The sequence below is a fragment of the Scyliorhinus torazame genome, chromosome 8 (genome assembly GCF_047496885.1).
Source record: "Scyliorhinus torazame isolate Kashiwa2021f chromosome 8, sScyTor2.1, whole genome shotgun sequence".
Taxonomy (NCBI): domain Eukaryota; kingdom Metazoa; phylum Chordata; class Chondrichthyes; order Carcharhiniformes; family Scyliorhinidae; genus Scyliorhinus; species Scyliorhinus torazame.
The window spans coordinates 172,521,535-172,539,615 of NC_092714.1; the positions used below are offsets into that span (position 1 = coordinate 172,521,535).

Consider the following 18,081-nt stretch of genomic DNA (forward strand, 5'->3'; position numbering starts at 1 on the left):
AATGTGCGTGTGAGAGTGAAGGTGTGAGAGAGTGAAGGTGTGAGAGAGTGAAGGTGTGAGAGAGTGAGGGTGTGAGAGTATGAGGGTGTGAGAGAATGAGGGTGTAAGAGAATGAAGGTGTGAGAGAATGGGGGGGTGAGAGAATGAGGGTGTGAGAGAATGAGGGTGTGAGAGTGAGGGTGTGAGAGAATGTGTGTGTAAGTGAGGATGAGTGTGTGTGCAAGTGAGGATGAGTGCGTGTGTGTGTGAGGATGAGCATGTGTGTGTGAGGATGAGAATGTGTGTGCGTGAGTGAGGTTGAGGGTGTCTGAGGAATCAAGGTGAGTCGGTATGTGGGAGAGAGAGGTGCATGTGTCTGATACAAGAATCAGCTTTCCAACATGATTCCTTGCTTTAAAAATGGAAAACGCTTGAAGAAAAAAAAAATTTTTTTTTTTTTTTTTTTAAATGGCAAAAGGTAAAACGCAAGTATTTTTTTTAAAATCAGAGAACTTTTTAATTATTACCAGATTACCCACTCCTAAAGTGGGTACTAGTTCCAGGGTTTAATGTTAAGGAGCCATTGGAGGGTGGTTTAGCCAGGGGTGAGTGTGAAGTGGGCCACGTGGCTGGCGAATGTACATGTGACTGTGTCTCTCTTCCCAATTCCTAGTAGATGCATAGATATAGCTAGAAAAGCCATATTTAAGTTTGATTATCTGTGTTTGCACCTGTTTTGCAGCAAAAAACAAAAAATGTTGACATCATGAGAATGTTTGGGGTTCCCCGATGCTCTTGGGAGGTCATTGAATTTACAGTGCAGGTCATTACAGTGCACCAGCTCTTGGAAAGAGCACCCTATTCAAGCCCACCCGTCCACCCTATCCCCATAACCCAGTAACCCCACCCAACACTTAGGGCAATTTTGGACACTAAGGGCAATTTAGCATGGCCAATGCACCTAACCTGCATATCTTTGGGCTGTGGGAGGAAACCAGAGCACCTGGTGGAAACCCACGCAGACACGGGGAGAACGTGCAGACTCCGCACAGACAGTGACCCAAGCCGGGAATCGAACCTGGGACCCTGGAGCTGTGAAGCAATTGTGCTAACCACTATGCTACCGTGCCGCCCTGGTCACGGGGGGTTGCGCGGCTCGAAAGGTTTGGGAAACCCTGCCATAGCTGATAATTATTCATGCTTCAGTACTTGGAAAGATTATTGGAAACGCAGCACAACTACTGCAAAGTTATGTTTACAACTTTAACGGTTTGTTCACATCTTCACTGATGTCTCTGTTGAAAACCTATAGAATGGTGGACAGCCTACCTACAGGTCAGATTCCAGTTTGAGATAAGATGTGATCACCACGTGGGGAAAGCTGGGTGGACTGCGCTGTAAAACCCTATGACCTGCCCATTATTTTCATATGTTTGCATGATCTGATCTGCACATCATCAGCATGGACTGTTCATATTTGCCGCTGACATCTCTTTAAGTCTGTGGCAGAGATGTCCAAAGCAAAAATATCATTTGTACAATTGTCCAGTTCCATCAGAGGTCAACCCTTGGCGGAAAGGGCATCCGTAAGCCAAACAAATAACTAGCAAACAAGGAGTACTACCTTGTAACAGATCACATTTATAAAGTTAGTGCACATAATAAGCCAGTCCACCCTCAGGTTTTTTACGTTCCAAGTGGGGACAAACCAAATAAGTGGGACATAAGTGACATTTTTCTGAATTCATGTGATTAGGACAAGGCGACACAGGTGCAAACTAGCAACTTCACAACAAAATCCTTCATTGCACAGAGAGTGGTTAGAACTTTGGAATGAGTAGTGGTGGATGAAAACTTTTGAATCATTTAAGAGACCCAGAGTAAACACAATTTGCCTGAAAGCCAAAGGAATATAGATTTCAAATAAACTCCTTACAATGCAGTCCATGTCATGGAACTTGAGATCCTATCTCTAGAATGACAGTCAGAACCAAAACAAACATTGCAATAGAAACCAACCTGTACTGGTAGAGCTGGAATAACCATTCAACATCTTGTCAATAGTTGCTTTCTTTTCTTTGGGTTTCTGGCTCGATGGCCCTGAGATTTCTACATATAAAGAGAAAAAGGATCAATGAGGAGATTTAACTCCTGGCAACTTGGGAGTGTTGTGTCAGTAGACTAAGTCATATGTCATATTTCTTTAGGAACTGCCTATGCTTACAGCTCAACTACAACACTGCAACGCTTTTAATTTAAGTTGGTGATGCAGCATTGCTCGAGAGGACGAGCTGAGGTGACCAAAATATTTTCTCTTCCTTCAAGGTCCTTGGATCCTTGTTATTGCTCTACAGGTGCCAGTTACCAGTGAAAGGTAGACAGGCAGTAAAGTTTAGGGAGAAAATTCTGGAGCCTTGGGCCAAGGAAGCTGGAAGCACAGCTACCAATGGAGGAGCAATTAAAATCAAGGATATGTAAGAAGCCAGAATCAGAGGAGGGCAGAGATCAGAAAAGGCTTGTAGGGTTGAAGGGAGTTACAAAGATACAGAAGGCCAAGGCAGCAGGGGCACGGGAAAGAGGCCAATGGGGGTCGGTGGAGAAAGAGTGCAGGAGACTGCGAGGGGTGGGGGAGGGGGGTCAGGCAGCGGCAGGGCGGGGCAGGTAGGAGGAGGGCAAGGCAGGCTGCGGGAGCAAGAGCCAGACAGCGGGAGCGAGAGACAGACAGAGAGAAGGTATGTGGGTTTCAAACAGTTTCTGGACTAATTAATAACCGGCCTGAATTAAGTTTTCAGTATTTTACTCAATTAAGATTGATGCATGGCACATTCTACAAATGCTTGCTTTTCACAGAACTCAGTTTTGAGTAAACTAAAGAGCAATGCAAAAACAAAATACTGTGGATTCTGGAAATCTGAAATCAGAACAAAATATAGAAAACAGGAGGAGGAGGCCATTCGGCCCTTCAAGCCTGCTCTGCCATTCATTGTGATCATCCAACTCAATAGCTTAATCCTTCACCCTAAGTGCTACATCTAACTGCTTCTTGTAAACATGCAATGCTTTGGCCTCAACTACTTCCTCTGGTAGTGAATTCCACAGGCTGATCACTATCTGGGTGGAGAAATTTCTTCTCATCTCGGTCTTAAATGGTCTACCGCGTATCCTCAGACCGTGACCCTGGTTCTGGACATACCCAAACATCGTTCCACCATCTACCCTGTCTAGTGCTGTTAGAATTTTACAGGTTTCCGGGAGGTTCCTCCCTCAATCTTCTGAACTCCAGCGAATACAGTCCAACCGATTCAATCTCTCCTCATACGCCAGTCCAGCCATCCCAGGAATCAGTCTGGTAAACCTTCACTGCACTCCCTCTAGAGCAAGAACATCCTTCCTCAGATAAGGAGACTAAAACTGCACACAATATTCCAGGTGTGTCCTCACAAAGGCCCTATATAATTGCAACAAGACATCCCTGCACCTGTACTTGAAAATCCACTTGTTATGAAATCCATTTGTCTTCTTTACTGTACCTGCATGCTTACCTTCAGTGGTTACACGAAGACACCCAGCTCTCATTGCATTTTCCCCTCTCCCAATTTATGGCCATTCATTTAATAGTCTGCCTTCTCGTTTTTGCTACCACAGTGGATAACCTTGCATTTTTCCAAATTATACTGCATCTGCAATTCATGTGCCTATCCATCTCAATGCGCTACCCCGAATCCGATGCACTTGAATTTTACACACTAATCCCTTAAGCGGGACTTTGTCAAAAACCTTCTGAAAGTCCAAATATACATCCCCCTCTTCAACTCTACTGGTTACATCCTCAAAGAATTCCAGTAGACTAATCAAGCATGATTGCACCTTCATAAATCCATGCTGACTCTGTCTGATCCTGCCTTTATTTTCCAAGTGCTCCGCTATAAAATCTTTGATAATGGTTCAAGAATTTTCTCTACTACCGATGTCAGTCTTACTGGTCCATAATTCCCTATTTTCTCTCTAAATACCTTTTTAAATAGTGGCGTTACATTAGCAATCCTCCAATCTAACTAATTTTAAAAATAAAAATAAATCTTTTTATTGGCATTTCTCATATTTATAAACAGTTGTATATATACACATCACATTTTTCTCGCCTGCGCTAATTTCCTTTATTATACAGAGGTTTAGTTTGTCCTTCGTTTAACTGACCCTACGTGCCTTTCATTGCCCTCTGGATCGGTCTATGGTTCCTTCCCCTTCCCCGTTCTCTCCCACCCCCCCCCCCCCCCCCCCCCTCGGCTGTGCTTTTCCTTTATTTTCCGGACAGAGTGGATTCATCTCTCGTGGTTTCCCTACCTTCCTTCTGCGCCCCCCCCCACCCTGCGCAGTCTTTTGGTAACTCATCTATCTTGGTGTTTTAACAATAAAAAATTTTTTAAAAACTTCTTATTAGGTTATTCCTCGTTATTGGCCTTGAACAGGTTTTGGAACACACCGACAAACTGCCCCCAAGTATCCAGGAAGCCTTCCTCTGACCCTCGGGTGGCATACTTAATCTTATCCAGGTTAAGAAATTCCGAAAGGTCAGCGAGCCAGTCTGCAGCTGTGGGTGGTGCTGCCGATCGCCAGCCGAGCAGGATTCTCCGGCGTGCGATTAGGGAAGCTAAAGCAAGGGTGTTAGCCCCCTTCCCCATGTGTAACTCTGGCTGCTCCGATACCCCGAAGATTGCCACTATTGGGCATGGCTTCACCCTCACCCCCACAACCTTGGACATTGCCTCGGAGAAGGCAGTCCAGAACCCAGCAAGCTTGGGGGCAAGCCCAGAACATGTGGGTGTGGTTGGCCGGGCCCCTCTGGCACTGCTCACATTTGTCCTCCACCTCCAGGAAAAACCTGTTCATTCGGGTTCTGGTCAGGTGCGCTCTGTGCACCACTTTGAGCTGCATTAGGCTTAGCCTTGCGCAGGAGGAGGTGGAGTTCACCCTGCTCAGTGCTTCGCTCCAGAGTCCCCATCCTACCTCTGTCCCCAGTTCGTCCTCCCATTTTTGTCTGAGTGGAGTCCGGGCTCTGTCCAGTAGCTGTCCATATATTTTCCCACATAGCCCCCCCTTCTCATTGCTGGTGCCTATCATGTCGTCTAGTAGTGTGCTTTCTGGGGCCCCAGGGTACCCCACGGTCTCTTTGCGGAGGAAGTGTTCTTTTTGGAGGTGTCTCATTTCCTGTCCTTTTGCTAGCCTGCACTTCGTCGTCAGTTCGTCTACTGTAGCCAGTCTGTGCCCTACGTAGAAGTCCCCGACCGTCAATGTGCCCACGTCTCGCCTCCATCTTTTGAAGGTGGTATCTAGCATGGCTGGGGGGAATCTGTGATTGCCGCAGATGGGGGCCATGGGGGACATTTTAGTTATCCCGAAGTGCTGCCTGAGCTGGGTCCATGTTCTCAGCGTGGCCGCTACCACTGGGCTTGTTGTGTATCTTGTTGGGGGGGATGGGAGTGCTGCTGTAGCCAGGGCCGAGAGTGTCATTCCTTTACAGGATGCCTCCTCCATTTGTACCCAATCTGTGTCAGGTTCTTGTACCCATCCCCTCACTCTTTCTGCCGTTGTTGCCCAGTGGTAGTATTGTAGGTTTGGTAGAGCCAAGCCCCCTTTGATTTTCCTTCTTTGCAGTGTCTGTTTTGGGATTCTCGGGTACTTACACCCCCATACAAACGCCATGATTAGACTGTCTACGTTTTGGAAAAAGGCCTTGGGGATGAAGATCGGAATGGATCTAAACAGGAAGAGGAACCTTGGCAGTACGTTCATCTTGATCGTCTGCACTCTCCCTGCCAGGGAGAGTGGGAGTGAGCCCCACCTTTGAAGGTCTCTTCTTACTTCCTCCACCAGGCTAGTCAGGTTCCACTTGTGGATCTGTGTCCAGTCTCTGGCTATCTGGATCCCCAGGTAGCGGAATCTTTTCTGGGCTGTTTTGAACGGGCGCCCCTCCAGCTCTCTCCCTCCCCCGTTTGGGTTCACTGGGAATGCCTCGCTTTTGCCCAGGTTAAGTTTGTAGCCCGAGAAGGTTCCAAACTCTTTCAGTATTTGCAGTATTGCCTTCAGTCCCTCATGTGGCTTAGAGGAGCAGGTCATCTGCATAGAGTGAGACTCTGTGCTCTCTGTCTCCTCTCCGGATTCCGTTCCAGCTTTTCACGTCCCGCAGGGCTATCGCCAGGGGTTTGATTGCTAGCGCGAACAAGAGTGGGGACAGGAGGCAGCCCTGTCTTGTTCCTCTCTGCATCTGGAAGTATTTAGAGCTGGTGGTGTTAGTTCGGACGCTCGCTTTGGGAGTGTTGTACAAGAGCCTCACCCAGGCGGTGAACCCCGCTCCTAGCCCAAACCGTTCCAGTAGCTCAAGGAGGTATTTCCATTCGACTCTGTCGAAGGCTTTTTCTGCATCCAGGGAGACGATCACCTCTGGTATTCTCTCCCCAGAGGGGGTCATTATTACGTTCAGCAGCTGCCTGATGTTCGCTGTGAGCTGCCTACCCTTGACAAAGCCAGTTTGGTCCTCTGCGACCACCAGCCTTTTGGCCAGGACCTTTGCGAGTATTTTCGCATCCACATTCAGCAGTGAAATGGGTCTGTATGATCCGTATTCCGTCAGGTCTTTATCTTTTTTGGGTATCAGGGAAATTGTGGCCTGCGCTAGTGTTGGGGGCAGGGTGCCCCTTGCCAGTGAGTCCGCGAACATGTCCTTAGGTGTGGGGCCAGGACTGGTGCAAATATTTTTGTAGAAGTCCGCCAGGTACCCATCGGGTCCCGGTGCCTTCCCCACCTGCATGGAGCTGATACTCTCTATGATTTCTCCCAGGTCTATTGGTGCTTCCAGCTCCGCCCGTCAGTCTTCCCTCACAACTGGTAGTTCCAGCCCATCTAGGAACAGTTTCATCCCCGCGTCCCCGTTGGGGGGCTCGGAGGTGTACAGTCCCCGGTAGAAGGTCTCAAATGCCCGATTGACCTCCTTTGGTTCTGTTACCAGTCTGCCTCTGCTATCCTTTACCTGCGCTATTTCCCTTGTGGCTGCCTGCTTTCTCAGCTGGTGAGCCAATAGGTGGCCAGCCTTCTCTCCGTGTTCGTAGAAGGTCCCCCGTGTCTGACGGAGTTGGTACACTGCTTTCCTAATGGATAGCAGGTTAAAGTCCATTTGCAGCTTTTTCCTCTCCGCCAGCAGCCCTACGGTCGGGGCCTCGGAGTATTTTCTGTCGACTTCCAGGATGGAGTCCACCAGTTGTTGCCTGGCCACTCTCTCTTCCCTATCTCTGCTTGACTTGTAGGCCATGATCTCTCCTCTAATCACGGCCTTCAGTGCCTCCCTGAACGTGGAGGGTGAGACCTTCCCGTTTTGGTTGTTACTCACGTAGTCGCCTATGGCCCGCGATGTTTTCTGACAGAAGGCCTTATCGGCCAGGAGGTCCGTGTCCAGCCTCCATGTGGGGCGCTGGGCACGGCCTGTCTCCAACCTCACATCCATATAGTGTGGAGCGTGGTCAGAGACAACGATCGCAGAGTACTCCGTTCCCGTGATCCCTGGAAGCATTGATTTCCCCACGGCAAAGAAGTCGATACGGGTGTATAACTTGTGTACGTGTGAGAAGTATGAAAATTCCTTCTCTCCCGGGTGCATGAACCTCCACGGGTCCACCGCCCCCATCTGCTCCATAAATGCTCCTAGTTCCCTAGCCATGCCCATCTTTTCAATCTAACAATAATAATATTATTATTAAATAGTGGAGTTACATTAGCTACCCTCCAATCTATTATTAAATAGTGGAGTTACATTAGCTACCCTCCAATCTACAGTAACTGTTCCAGAGTCTTCTAGAATCCTGGAAGATGATTACCAATGCATCCACTATTTCTAGAGCCACTTCCTTTCAGTACTCTGGGATGCAGATTATCAAGCCCTGGGGATTTATCAGCCTTCATTCCGATCAATTTCTCCAACACCATTTCTCTCCTTCAGTTCCTCCCTCTTACTAGACCCTGCGTACCCCAACATTCCTGGTATCTGATTTTTGTCCTCATTTGCAAAGACAGAACCAAAGTATGTATTTAGTTGCTCAGCCATTTTGTCTCCCATTATACATTCCCCTGTTTCTGACTGTAACAGAACATTACAGCGCAGTACAGGCCCTTCGGTCCTCGATGTTGCGCCGACCTGTGAAACCACTCTAAAGCCCATTTACACTATTCCCTTATTGTCCATATGTCTATCCATTGACCATTTGAATGCCCTGAGTGTTGGCGACTCCACTACTGTTGCAGGCAGGGCATTCCACGCCCTTACTACTCTCTGAGTAAAGAACCTACCCCTGACATCTGTCTTATATCTATCTCCCCTCAATTTAAAGCTATGTCCCCTCGTGCTAGACATCACCATCCGAGGAAAAAGGCTCTCACTGTCCACCCTATCCAATCCTCTGATCATAGAACATATAACAATACAGCGCAGTACAGGCCCTTCGGCCCACGATGTTGCACCGAAACAAAAGCCATCTAACCTACACTATACCATTATCATCCATATGTTTATCCAATAAACTTTTAAATGCCCTCAATGTTGGCGAGTTCACTACTGTAGCAGGTAGGGCATTCCACGGCCTCACTACTCTTTGCGTAAAGAACCTACCTCTGATCTCTGTCCTATATCTATTACCCCTCAGTTTAAAGCTATGTCCCCTCGTGCCAGTCATTTCCATCCGTGGGAGAAGGCTCTCACTGTCCACGCTATCCAACCCCCTAATCATTTTGTATGCCTCTATTAAGTCTCCTCTTAACCTTCTTCTCTCCAACGAAAACAACCTCGAGTCCATCAGCCTTTCCTCATAAGATCTTCCCTCCATATCAGGCAGCATCCTGGTAAATCTCCTCTGCACCCGCTCCAAAGCCTCCACGTCCTTCCTATAATGCGGTGACCAGAACTGTACGCAATACTCCAAATGCGGCCGTACCAGAGTTCTGTACAGCTGCAACATGACCTCCTGACTCCGGAACTCAATCCCTCTACCAATAAAGGCCAACACTCCATAGGCCTTCTTCACCACCCTATCAACCTGGGTGGCAACTTTCAGGGATCTATGTACATGGACACCTAGATCCCTCTGCTCATCCACACTTTCAAGAACTTTTCCATTAGCCAAATATTCCACATTCCTGTTATTCCTTCCAAAGTGAATCACCTCACACTTCTCTACATTAAACTCCATTTGCCACCTCTCAGCCCAGCTCTGCAGCTTATCTATATCCCTCTGTAACCTGCTACTTCCTTCCACACTATCGACAACACCACCGACTTTAGTATCGTCTGCAAATTTACTCACCCACCCTTCTGCGCCTTCCTCTCGGTCATTGATAAAAATGACAAACAGCAACGGCCCCAGAACAGATCCTTGTGGTACTCCACTTGTGACTGAACTCCATTCTGAACATTTCCCATCAATCACCACCCTCTGTCTTCTTTCAGCTAGCCAATTTCTGATCCACATCTCTAAATCACCCTCAATCCCCAGCCTCCGTATTTTCTGCAATAGCCTACCGTGGGGAACCTTATCAAACGCTTTGCTGAAATCCATATACACCACATCAACTGCTCTCCCCTCATCTACCTGTTCAGTCACCTTCTCAAAGAACTCGATAAGGTTTGTGAGGCATGACCTACCCTTCACAAAGCCATGCTGACTATCCCTGATCATGTTATTCCTATCTAGATGATTATAAATCTTGTCTCTTATAATCTCCTCCAAGACTTTACCCACTACAGACGTGAGGCTCACCGGTCTACAGTTGCCGGGGTTGTCTCTGCTCCCCTTTTTGAACAAAGGGACCACATTTGCTATCCTCCAGTCCTCTGGCACTATTCCTGTAGCCAATGATGACATAAAAATCAAAGCCAATGGTCCAGCAATCTCTTCCCTGGCCTCCCAGAGAATTCTAGGATAAATCCCATCAGGTCCCAGGGACTTATCTTGATCATCTTGAATGCCTCAATTAAGTCACCTCTTAACCTTCTTCTCTCTAACGAAAACAGCCTCAAGTCCCTCAGCCTTTCCTCATAAGATCTTCCCTCCATAACAGGCAACATTCTGGTAAATCTCCTCTGCACCCTTTCCAATGCTTCCACATCCTTCCTATAATGCGGCGACCAGAATTGCACGCAATACTCCAAATGCGGCCGCACCAGAGTTTTGTACAGCTGCAACATGACCTCATGGCTCCGAAACTCAATCCCTCTACCAATAAAAGCTAACACACCGTACGCCTTCTTAACAACCCTCTCAGCCTGGGTGGCAACTTTCAGGGATCTATGTACATGGAGACCGAGATCTTTCTGCTCATCCACACTGCCAAGAATCTTACCATTAACCCAGTACTCTGTCTTCCTTCCAAAATGAATCACCTCACACTTTTACTCATCCATCCTTCTACGCCCTCCTCCAGGTAATTTATAAAAATAACAAACAGCAGTGGCCCCAAAATAGATCCTTACGGTACACCACTAGTAACTGGACTCCAGTCTGAACATTTGTCATCAACCACCACCCAATTTCTGATCCAAACTGCTAAATCACCCTGAATCCCATGCCTCCGTATTTTCTGCAGTAGCCTATCGTGGGGAACCTTATCAAACGCTTTACTGAAATCCATATACACCACATCAACTGCTTTACCCTCATCAACCTGTTTGGTCACCTTCTCAAAAAACTCAATAAGGTTTGTGAGGCACGACCTACCATTCACAAAACCGTGTTGACTATCTCTTATCAAATTATTCCTTTCCAGATGATTATACATCCTATCTCTTATAAACCTTTCCAAGATTTTGTCCACAACAGAAGTAAGGCTCACTGATCTATAGTTACCGGGGTTGTCTCTACTCCCCTTCTTGAACATGGGGACAACATTTGCTGTCCTCCAGTCTTCTGGCACTATTCCTGTAGACAAAGATGACTTAACGATCAAAGCCAAAGGCTCAGCAATCTCCTCCCTAGCTTCCCAGAGAATCCTAGGATAAATCCCATCCGGCCCAGGTGACTTATCTATTTTCACACTTTCCAGAATTGCTAACAGCTCCTCCTTATGTACCTCAAGCCCTTCTAGTCTAGTAGCCTGGATCTCAGTATTCTCCTCGACAACATGGTCTTTTTCCTGTGTGAATACTGATGAAAAATATTCATTTAGCACCTCTCCTATCTCCTCGGACTCCAAGCACAACTTCCCACTACTGTCCTTGACTGGCCCTACTCTTACCCTAGTCATTCGTTTATTCCTGACATATCTATAGAAAGTTTTATGGCTATCCTTGATGCTACCTGCCAAAAGACTTCTCATGTCCTCTCCTGGTTCTTCTTAGCTGTCTCTTTAGGTCCTTCCTAGCTAACTTGTATCTCTCGAGTGCCCTAACTGAACTTTCATGTCTCATCTTTATATAAGCCTCCTTCTTCCTCTTAACAAGTGTTTCGACTGCTTTAGTAAACCACGGTTCCCTTGCTCGACCACTTCCTCCCTGCCTGACAGGTACACACTTATCAAGGACACGCAGTAGCTGTTCCTTGAACAAGCTCCACATTTCCATTGTGCCCATCCCCTGCAGTTTTCCTCTCAATCCGATGCACTCATCGCATCATAATTGCCTTTCCCCCAGATATAACTCTTGCCCTGCAGTATATACCTATCCCTTTCCATCACTAAAGTAAACGTAATCGAATTGTGGTCATTATCATCAAAGTGCTCACCTCCCTCCAAATCTAACACCTGTCCTGGTTCATTACCCAGTACCAAATCCAATATGGCCTCACCTCTCGTTGGCCTATCTACATACTGTGTCAGGAAACCCTCCTGCACACATTGGACAAAAACGGACCCATCTAAAGTACTCGAACTAGAGCGTATCCAGTCAGTATTTGGAAAGTTAAAGTCCCCTACAATAACTACCCTGTTGCTTTCGCTCCTATCCGGAATCATCTTTGCAATCCTTTCCTCTATATCTCTGGAACTTTTCGGAGGCCTATAGAAAACCCCTAACAGGGTGACCTCTCCTTTCCTTTTTCTAACCTCAGCCCATACTACCTCAGTAGACGAGTCCTCATCAAACGTCCTTTCTGCCATCGTACTACTGTCCTTGACTAACAATGCCACCCCTCCCCCTCTTTTACCACCTTCCCTGAGCTTACTGAAATATCTAAACCCCGGCATCTGCAACAACCGTTACTGTCCCTGCTCTATCCATGTCTCCAAAATGGCCACAACATCGAAGTCCCAGGTACCAACCCATGCCGCAAGTTCACCCACCTTATTCCGGATGCTCCTGGCATTGAAGAAGACACACTTCAAACCACCTTCCTGGCTGCCGGTACATTCCTGCAACTTTGAAACCTTATTCATGACCTCACTACTCTCAACCTCCTGTATACTGGAGCTACAATTCAGGTTCCCAACTAGTTTAAACCCTCCTGAACAGCATTAGCAAATTTCCCCCCCAGGATATTGGTACCCCTCTGGTCCAGGTGTAGATCATCCCATTTGTAGAGGTCCCACCGACCCCAGAATGAGCCCCAATTATCCAGAAATCTGAAACCCTCCCTCCTGCATCATCCCTGTAGCCACGTGTTCAACTCCCCTCTCTCCCTATTCCTCGTCTCGCTATCACGTGGCACGGGTAACAACCCAGAGATAATAACTCTGTTTGTCCTGGATCTAAGTTTCCACCCTAGCTCCCTGAATTCCTGCCTTACATCCCTATCCCTTTTCCTACCTATGTCGTTGGTACCTATGTGGACCACGACTTGGGGCTGCTCCCCCTCCCCCTTAAGGATCCTGAAAACACGATCCGAGACATCACGCACCCTGGCACCTGGGAGGCAACACACCAACCGCGGCGAGTCTCTCTCGTTCCCACATAATCTATCTATGGATCTACATTCGTCTTCACCAGTCTTTTTCTCTTCACGTAGCTATAGAAACCTTTAGTCAGCTTTTATGTTCTCTGCAAGTTTACTCTCGTCGTCTATTTTCCCCTTCTTAATCAATCCCTTGGTCCTCCTGAGCTGAATTTTAAACTGCTCCCAATCCTCAGACCTGTTGTTTTTCTTGGCCAATTTGTATGCTTCTCCCTTGGATCGAATACTATCTCTAATATCCTTCATAAGCCATGGTTTGGCCACCTTTCCCGTTTTACTTTTGCTCCAGGCAGGAATAAACAATTGTTGTAGTTCGCCCATGCGCTCCTTGAATGTTTGCCATTGCCTGTTCACGGTCATCCCTTTAAGTAATGCTTCCCAATTGCGCATCATACCATCGTAGTTTCCTTTATTAAGAATCAGGACCCTCGTCTCAGAATCAACTACTTTACTCTCCATCTTGATGAAAAATTCTGTATTATGGTCACTCATCCCCAAATGGCCTCACACAACTGGATTGCCAACTATTCCGTTCTCATTACACAGTACTTAGTCTGGGAAGGCCTACTTTCCATTTGGCTCCTCAATGTATTGGTCCAAAAACTATCTCGTATACACTCCAGGAATTCCTCTTCAACTGCATTGTGGCTAATTTGATATGCCCAATCTATATGCAGATTAAAATCACCCGCAATTACAGATGTCCCTTATTGCATGCATCTCTAATTTCTCATTTAATGCCATTACCAACATCACCACTGCAGTTTGGGGGTTTATATAAGACGCCCTTAATGTTTTTTGCCGCTTGGTGTTTCTCAGCTCTACCCATTCGGATTCCACATTGCCAGGGCTAAAATCCTTCCTCACTATTGCGTTAATTTCCTCTTTAACCAACACTGACACTTCACCGTCTTTTCACTTTTGTCTGTTCTTCCTAAATACTGAATACCCCTGGACATTCAGTTCCCATTCCTGGTCACCCTGCAGCCATGTCTCCGTAATCCCGATTATATCATATCCATTTACTTTTACTTGCACCATTCATCTGCTTTATTGCGAATGCTCCCTGCTTTAAGGCATAATGCCTTTAAGCTTGTGTTTTTAACATTACTTGCCTCGTTCCCAACATTTTTCATTGTGGCCCTGTTTGAATCTGGCCCTTGGTTTCATGGGCCATCACTTTTTTTATCCCCCTTGCTGTCTTTAGTCTTTTCCCTTGTTCCCTTCTCAACTCCTTGCATCGGCTCCCATCCCCCTGCCAATTTAATATAAACCCTCCCCAACCACTCGAGCAAATACTCTCCCGAGGACATCAGTCCCGGTCCTGCCCAGGCGTAACCCATCCAATTTGTACTGGTCCCACCTCCTCCAGAACTGGTCCCAATGCCTCAGGAATCTGAAACCGTCCCCCTCAAACCATCTCTTCAACCCCATATTCATCCAATATATCCTGCTATTTCGACTCTGACCAGCACGTGGCACTGGTAGTAATCCTGAGATCACTACCTTCTCAACTTTCTTCCTAACTCCCTATATTGTGCTTTTACCTGTATTTTTTTAACCTATGTTTTGGTAGCTACATGTACCACGACCACTGGCTGTTCACCCTCCCCTTCCAGAATGTCCTGCAACTGCGCCAAGACATCCTTGACCCTAGCACCAGGGAGGCATTTGGCTGTTACTTCTCCCTCCCCCCCCCCCACCCCCGAGAGGTTATTCCCCACAACAGTTTCCAAAGTGGTATATCTGTTTTGCAGAGAAATGGCACAGGGGATTCTGCACTGCCGACCTAGCTCTCTTGGTCTGCCTGGTGGTCACCCATTCCCTTCCTGCCTGCGGCGTCTGTGCCTGTGGCGTGACCACCTCTCTGTACATTCTGTAAACACTTAGCATGTCAGACAACACTGTGGAGAGAGAAACAGAGTTAAAAGTTTCAGGTGATGATCTTTCATCAGAACTGAAGGAAGTATAAATGTAAGATTTAAATCTGTAGAAAGGGGAGGGAGCAGAAAGAACAAAAGGACCAGCACCCTGTGATAGGGTGCTGGACAGGAGAGATTAACGAATCAAAGATTTTATGATGTAAAAGCCAAAGAGAGAGTAGAGTAAAGAAACAAAGGTTGTGTCCAGATGAGGCCTGAATGGCGACACAGCAATCATCGGAATGCAACATGAAGGGATAAAGAAAGAAATGAGACAGCAAAAAAACCTAACAAATAGAAATATGGAACAAGATGGAGGCAGAGGTTATGACCTCAAGTCACTAAACTCAATATTGAGTCCAGAAAGCTGTTGAGTGCTGAGACAAAAGATGAATATCTTTCTGTATATAAACCACAAAGAAAGGCCCACATGACAGAGGCTAGAGAAAGAAGACAGAAAGTATGTATTGAAAGGAAAAGAACTGGTGAACCAAGCAGGAAGATCTTAGTCGAAGATCATTCCTACATGACCCATTTCAGACTGACCACGGAGGGGCAACGATGATTTAATTGAAATGGCTTTGTTTAAAATTCTCGATAAAGGTGGTGAATTTAGTGTGGGGTTGTGTCAATCATAATCTTTCTCCAAAAAGAGCGATAAAATCATCTGCAGCGTGCTGACGCTTGGTTGAATTTTACAATCCTGCATTGTAGCAACCTTGGTGGAACATTAGAGCAAGATTGCCACTCTGGCAATAATCCACCTAGTTTTTCAAATGCACAGCATACTGATATTGTTGGAGAGCACTCTATATAGTTCCCATGCTTGCGGCCTATTTAAATATGGCAAATAATAAACATGAAGTGCACTGCCAACTTCAAGTTCTTTGGTGCTGTGAGAAATCAGGAACTGTCAGTGGCTGCTGTGTTGGACAATTGGGTGACATACATGACGTGGTATTCTGGGATTTTCAGTGCTTTGTGGTTCAAATATGAAAACTGTACACAAGTGACCATGATCATTATATATTCCTTTATTGGTGTGTTTAGTTTTCACCTTTACCTTGGTATTAGGTATACCAAGTTGGATCTTGCATGGCAGTGGAGGGAGCAGGGGAGCCCTGTGCCTTGATTGCACTAAAGTTGGTGCAATCAAATGGTGATCTAGAATTTGCATCAGTGGTGAAGTGAAAGCTGACCTTGAAGAAAGCTGCTCGCAAAGCTCTAGCGATCTCTGTCTCATGGATTTAACTTTTCCTGACATTTATTTCTCTCCAATGTCAGCTTTAGGGGATCTCAGCTGTCCAGTACCAGTGGCATCATTAAGCAGTAAAAAAAACCAGCCAATCACATTGAAGAATTCTCTTCAGTAGAAAGCAAAATAAAGACTGGAAATTAATCCTATACCAGTGGGATCAAGGTAAAAGCAGGGGTCACCAACCTCGGTAAATAATTCTCATTATTTTTAAAATCTATTTTGTTTTACCATAATGGATAAATTTCACATTCCATAAATATAAAATTAATGTTTCAGGGTCAGAAATATTGTTATAAAGTAATTATGACATAGAGCGCTGCTAAAAATCCTGTCACACCTCATTCTACGCGTAATATTTTCAACATTTATATAGCACGTGTGGCCAGATCAATCGTAGGCCCAACACAGAATTGGAAATTTTAACCACAGCCAACACCACAGCCAGGCCTGATGGGAATTTAGACAGGTCAACTTCAAATACACTGGTCAGAGACAGGCAAGTTAGGACTTATCCTGCAAACGGAGATCGGAGATAATCAGCCCTATTCAGATAAGGTGATTGATGTGTATCCCTCATATTCGGCCAGACTTTCTGCCATCTTGGGTCCCCGCCGTTACTTTATATGGTTACGTCCGGACAATGCGCCTGAAGAAGGAGGGGAGTTCTTGGTGTCCTGCAGATTTGGAATCAGCAACTCTATTGGGTGTTGCGACCCATGCCCAGTGACCCCAATGGATGAAGATCAGAGAATCTTCTCAAAGGGTGCGAAGAGGGAAGAAGAAAGGACCCTAGAGAACATCACCAGCGAAGACTCGACAAGGAGACTACGGACAAGACTCGTCGGCAAACCAGAGATGGACAGAAGAGACGTGTCAGAACCAACTTCGAGGACCCTGAGACTTGGACCCACAGCTCGATCGAGTTCATCGGTCCGGGTAGTATTAGAATCTTGGGCAAATAATTGAGATAATTTGAGATAGCGACTGCTTTTAAATGTTTATTGTACTTGGGAATATATTACTACTTGCTATGGTTAGTAAATTCTACACAGACAGTTAGTGGAAACTTGTTGCTATTAACAGATAAGCGTCCAAGGATTTTTAGTTTCAGCAAGGATACTTGCGCACAGAAATGTATTTGTTGATGCAGCTGCCGTTCATGTAATACTTACAGAACGATGAGATGAAAGTATGGGTAGGGCGGCACGGTGGCACAGTGGTTCGCACTGCTGCCTCATGGCACCGAGGTCCCAGGTTTGATCCCGGCCATGGGTCACTGTCTGGGTGGAGTTTGCACTTTCTCCCCGTGTCTGCATGGGTCTCACCCCTACAACTCAAGCATGTGCAGGTTATTGGCCATGCTAAATTGCCCCCTAATTGGAAAAAAGATTATTGGATAATCAAAATTTAAGAAAAAAAGATGGAAGTATGGGAACCGTGCCTTGATTGTGACTGGTAATTATACTCAATGTAATGCATCATGTAATCCTAATTATTAGTTGCGAATGGACATAGATAATTTCTGAACAAATGTATTCTTTTGATTGGTAATTACTTGAGATAACACACAAAAGTATAATTTCGCTGTATTTTCTGTTATCGGGGAGCTAGAAAGCCACCTAGTGGATGCTTAACTCCCCTGCTATTGCTGGAATAGAGTTCTTGAACTGAAACTCTCGAGTGTCATCTGGTCAGTTGGAGAGTGAGGAACACTATAGTTGAACAGTCGTGAAACTCCTGCAACAAAAGGGTTAGACCATAAGATACAGGAGCAAAATTAGGCCATTCGACCCATCGAGTCTGTTCTGCCGTTCGATCATAGTTAATATGTTTCTCATCCCCATTCTCCTGCCTTCTCCCTGTAACCCCTGATCCCCTTATTAATCAAGAACCTATCTATTTATGTCTTAAAGACACCCAATGATTTGGCCTCAACATCCTTCTGCAGCAAAGAGTTCCACAGATTCACCATCCTCAGGCTGAAGAAATTCCGCCTCAT

The 18,081-nt window shown here is 46.1% G+C and overlaps 1 protein-coding gene across 4 annotated transcripts in view; it reads right to left on the reverse strand.

The window, feature by feature from the left end:
• The window catches only part of rtf2 (replication termination factor 2), a 303,881-nt gene that overhangs the window by 14,937 nt on the left and 270,863 nt on the right, over positions 1–18,081 (reverse strand). For 2 of the 4 annotated variants that reach the window (XM_072514519.1, XM_072514517.1), the window contains one exon: positions 1,999–2,088. The exons of the other annotated variants lie outside the window; for them this stretch is intronic. In XM_072514519.1, coding sequence (XP_072370620.1) covers positions 1,999–2,088 — 90 coding nt within the window. The remainder of the gene's footprint in view (positions 1–1,998; positions 2,089–18,081) is intronic. 4 annotated transcript variants of the gene reach the window in all.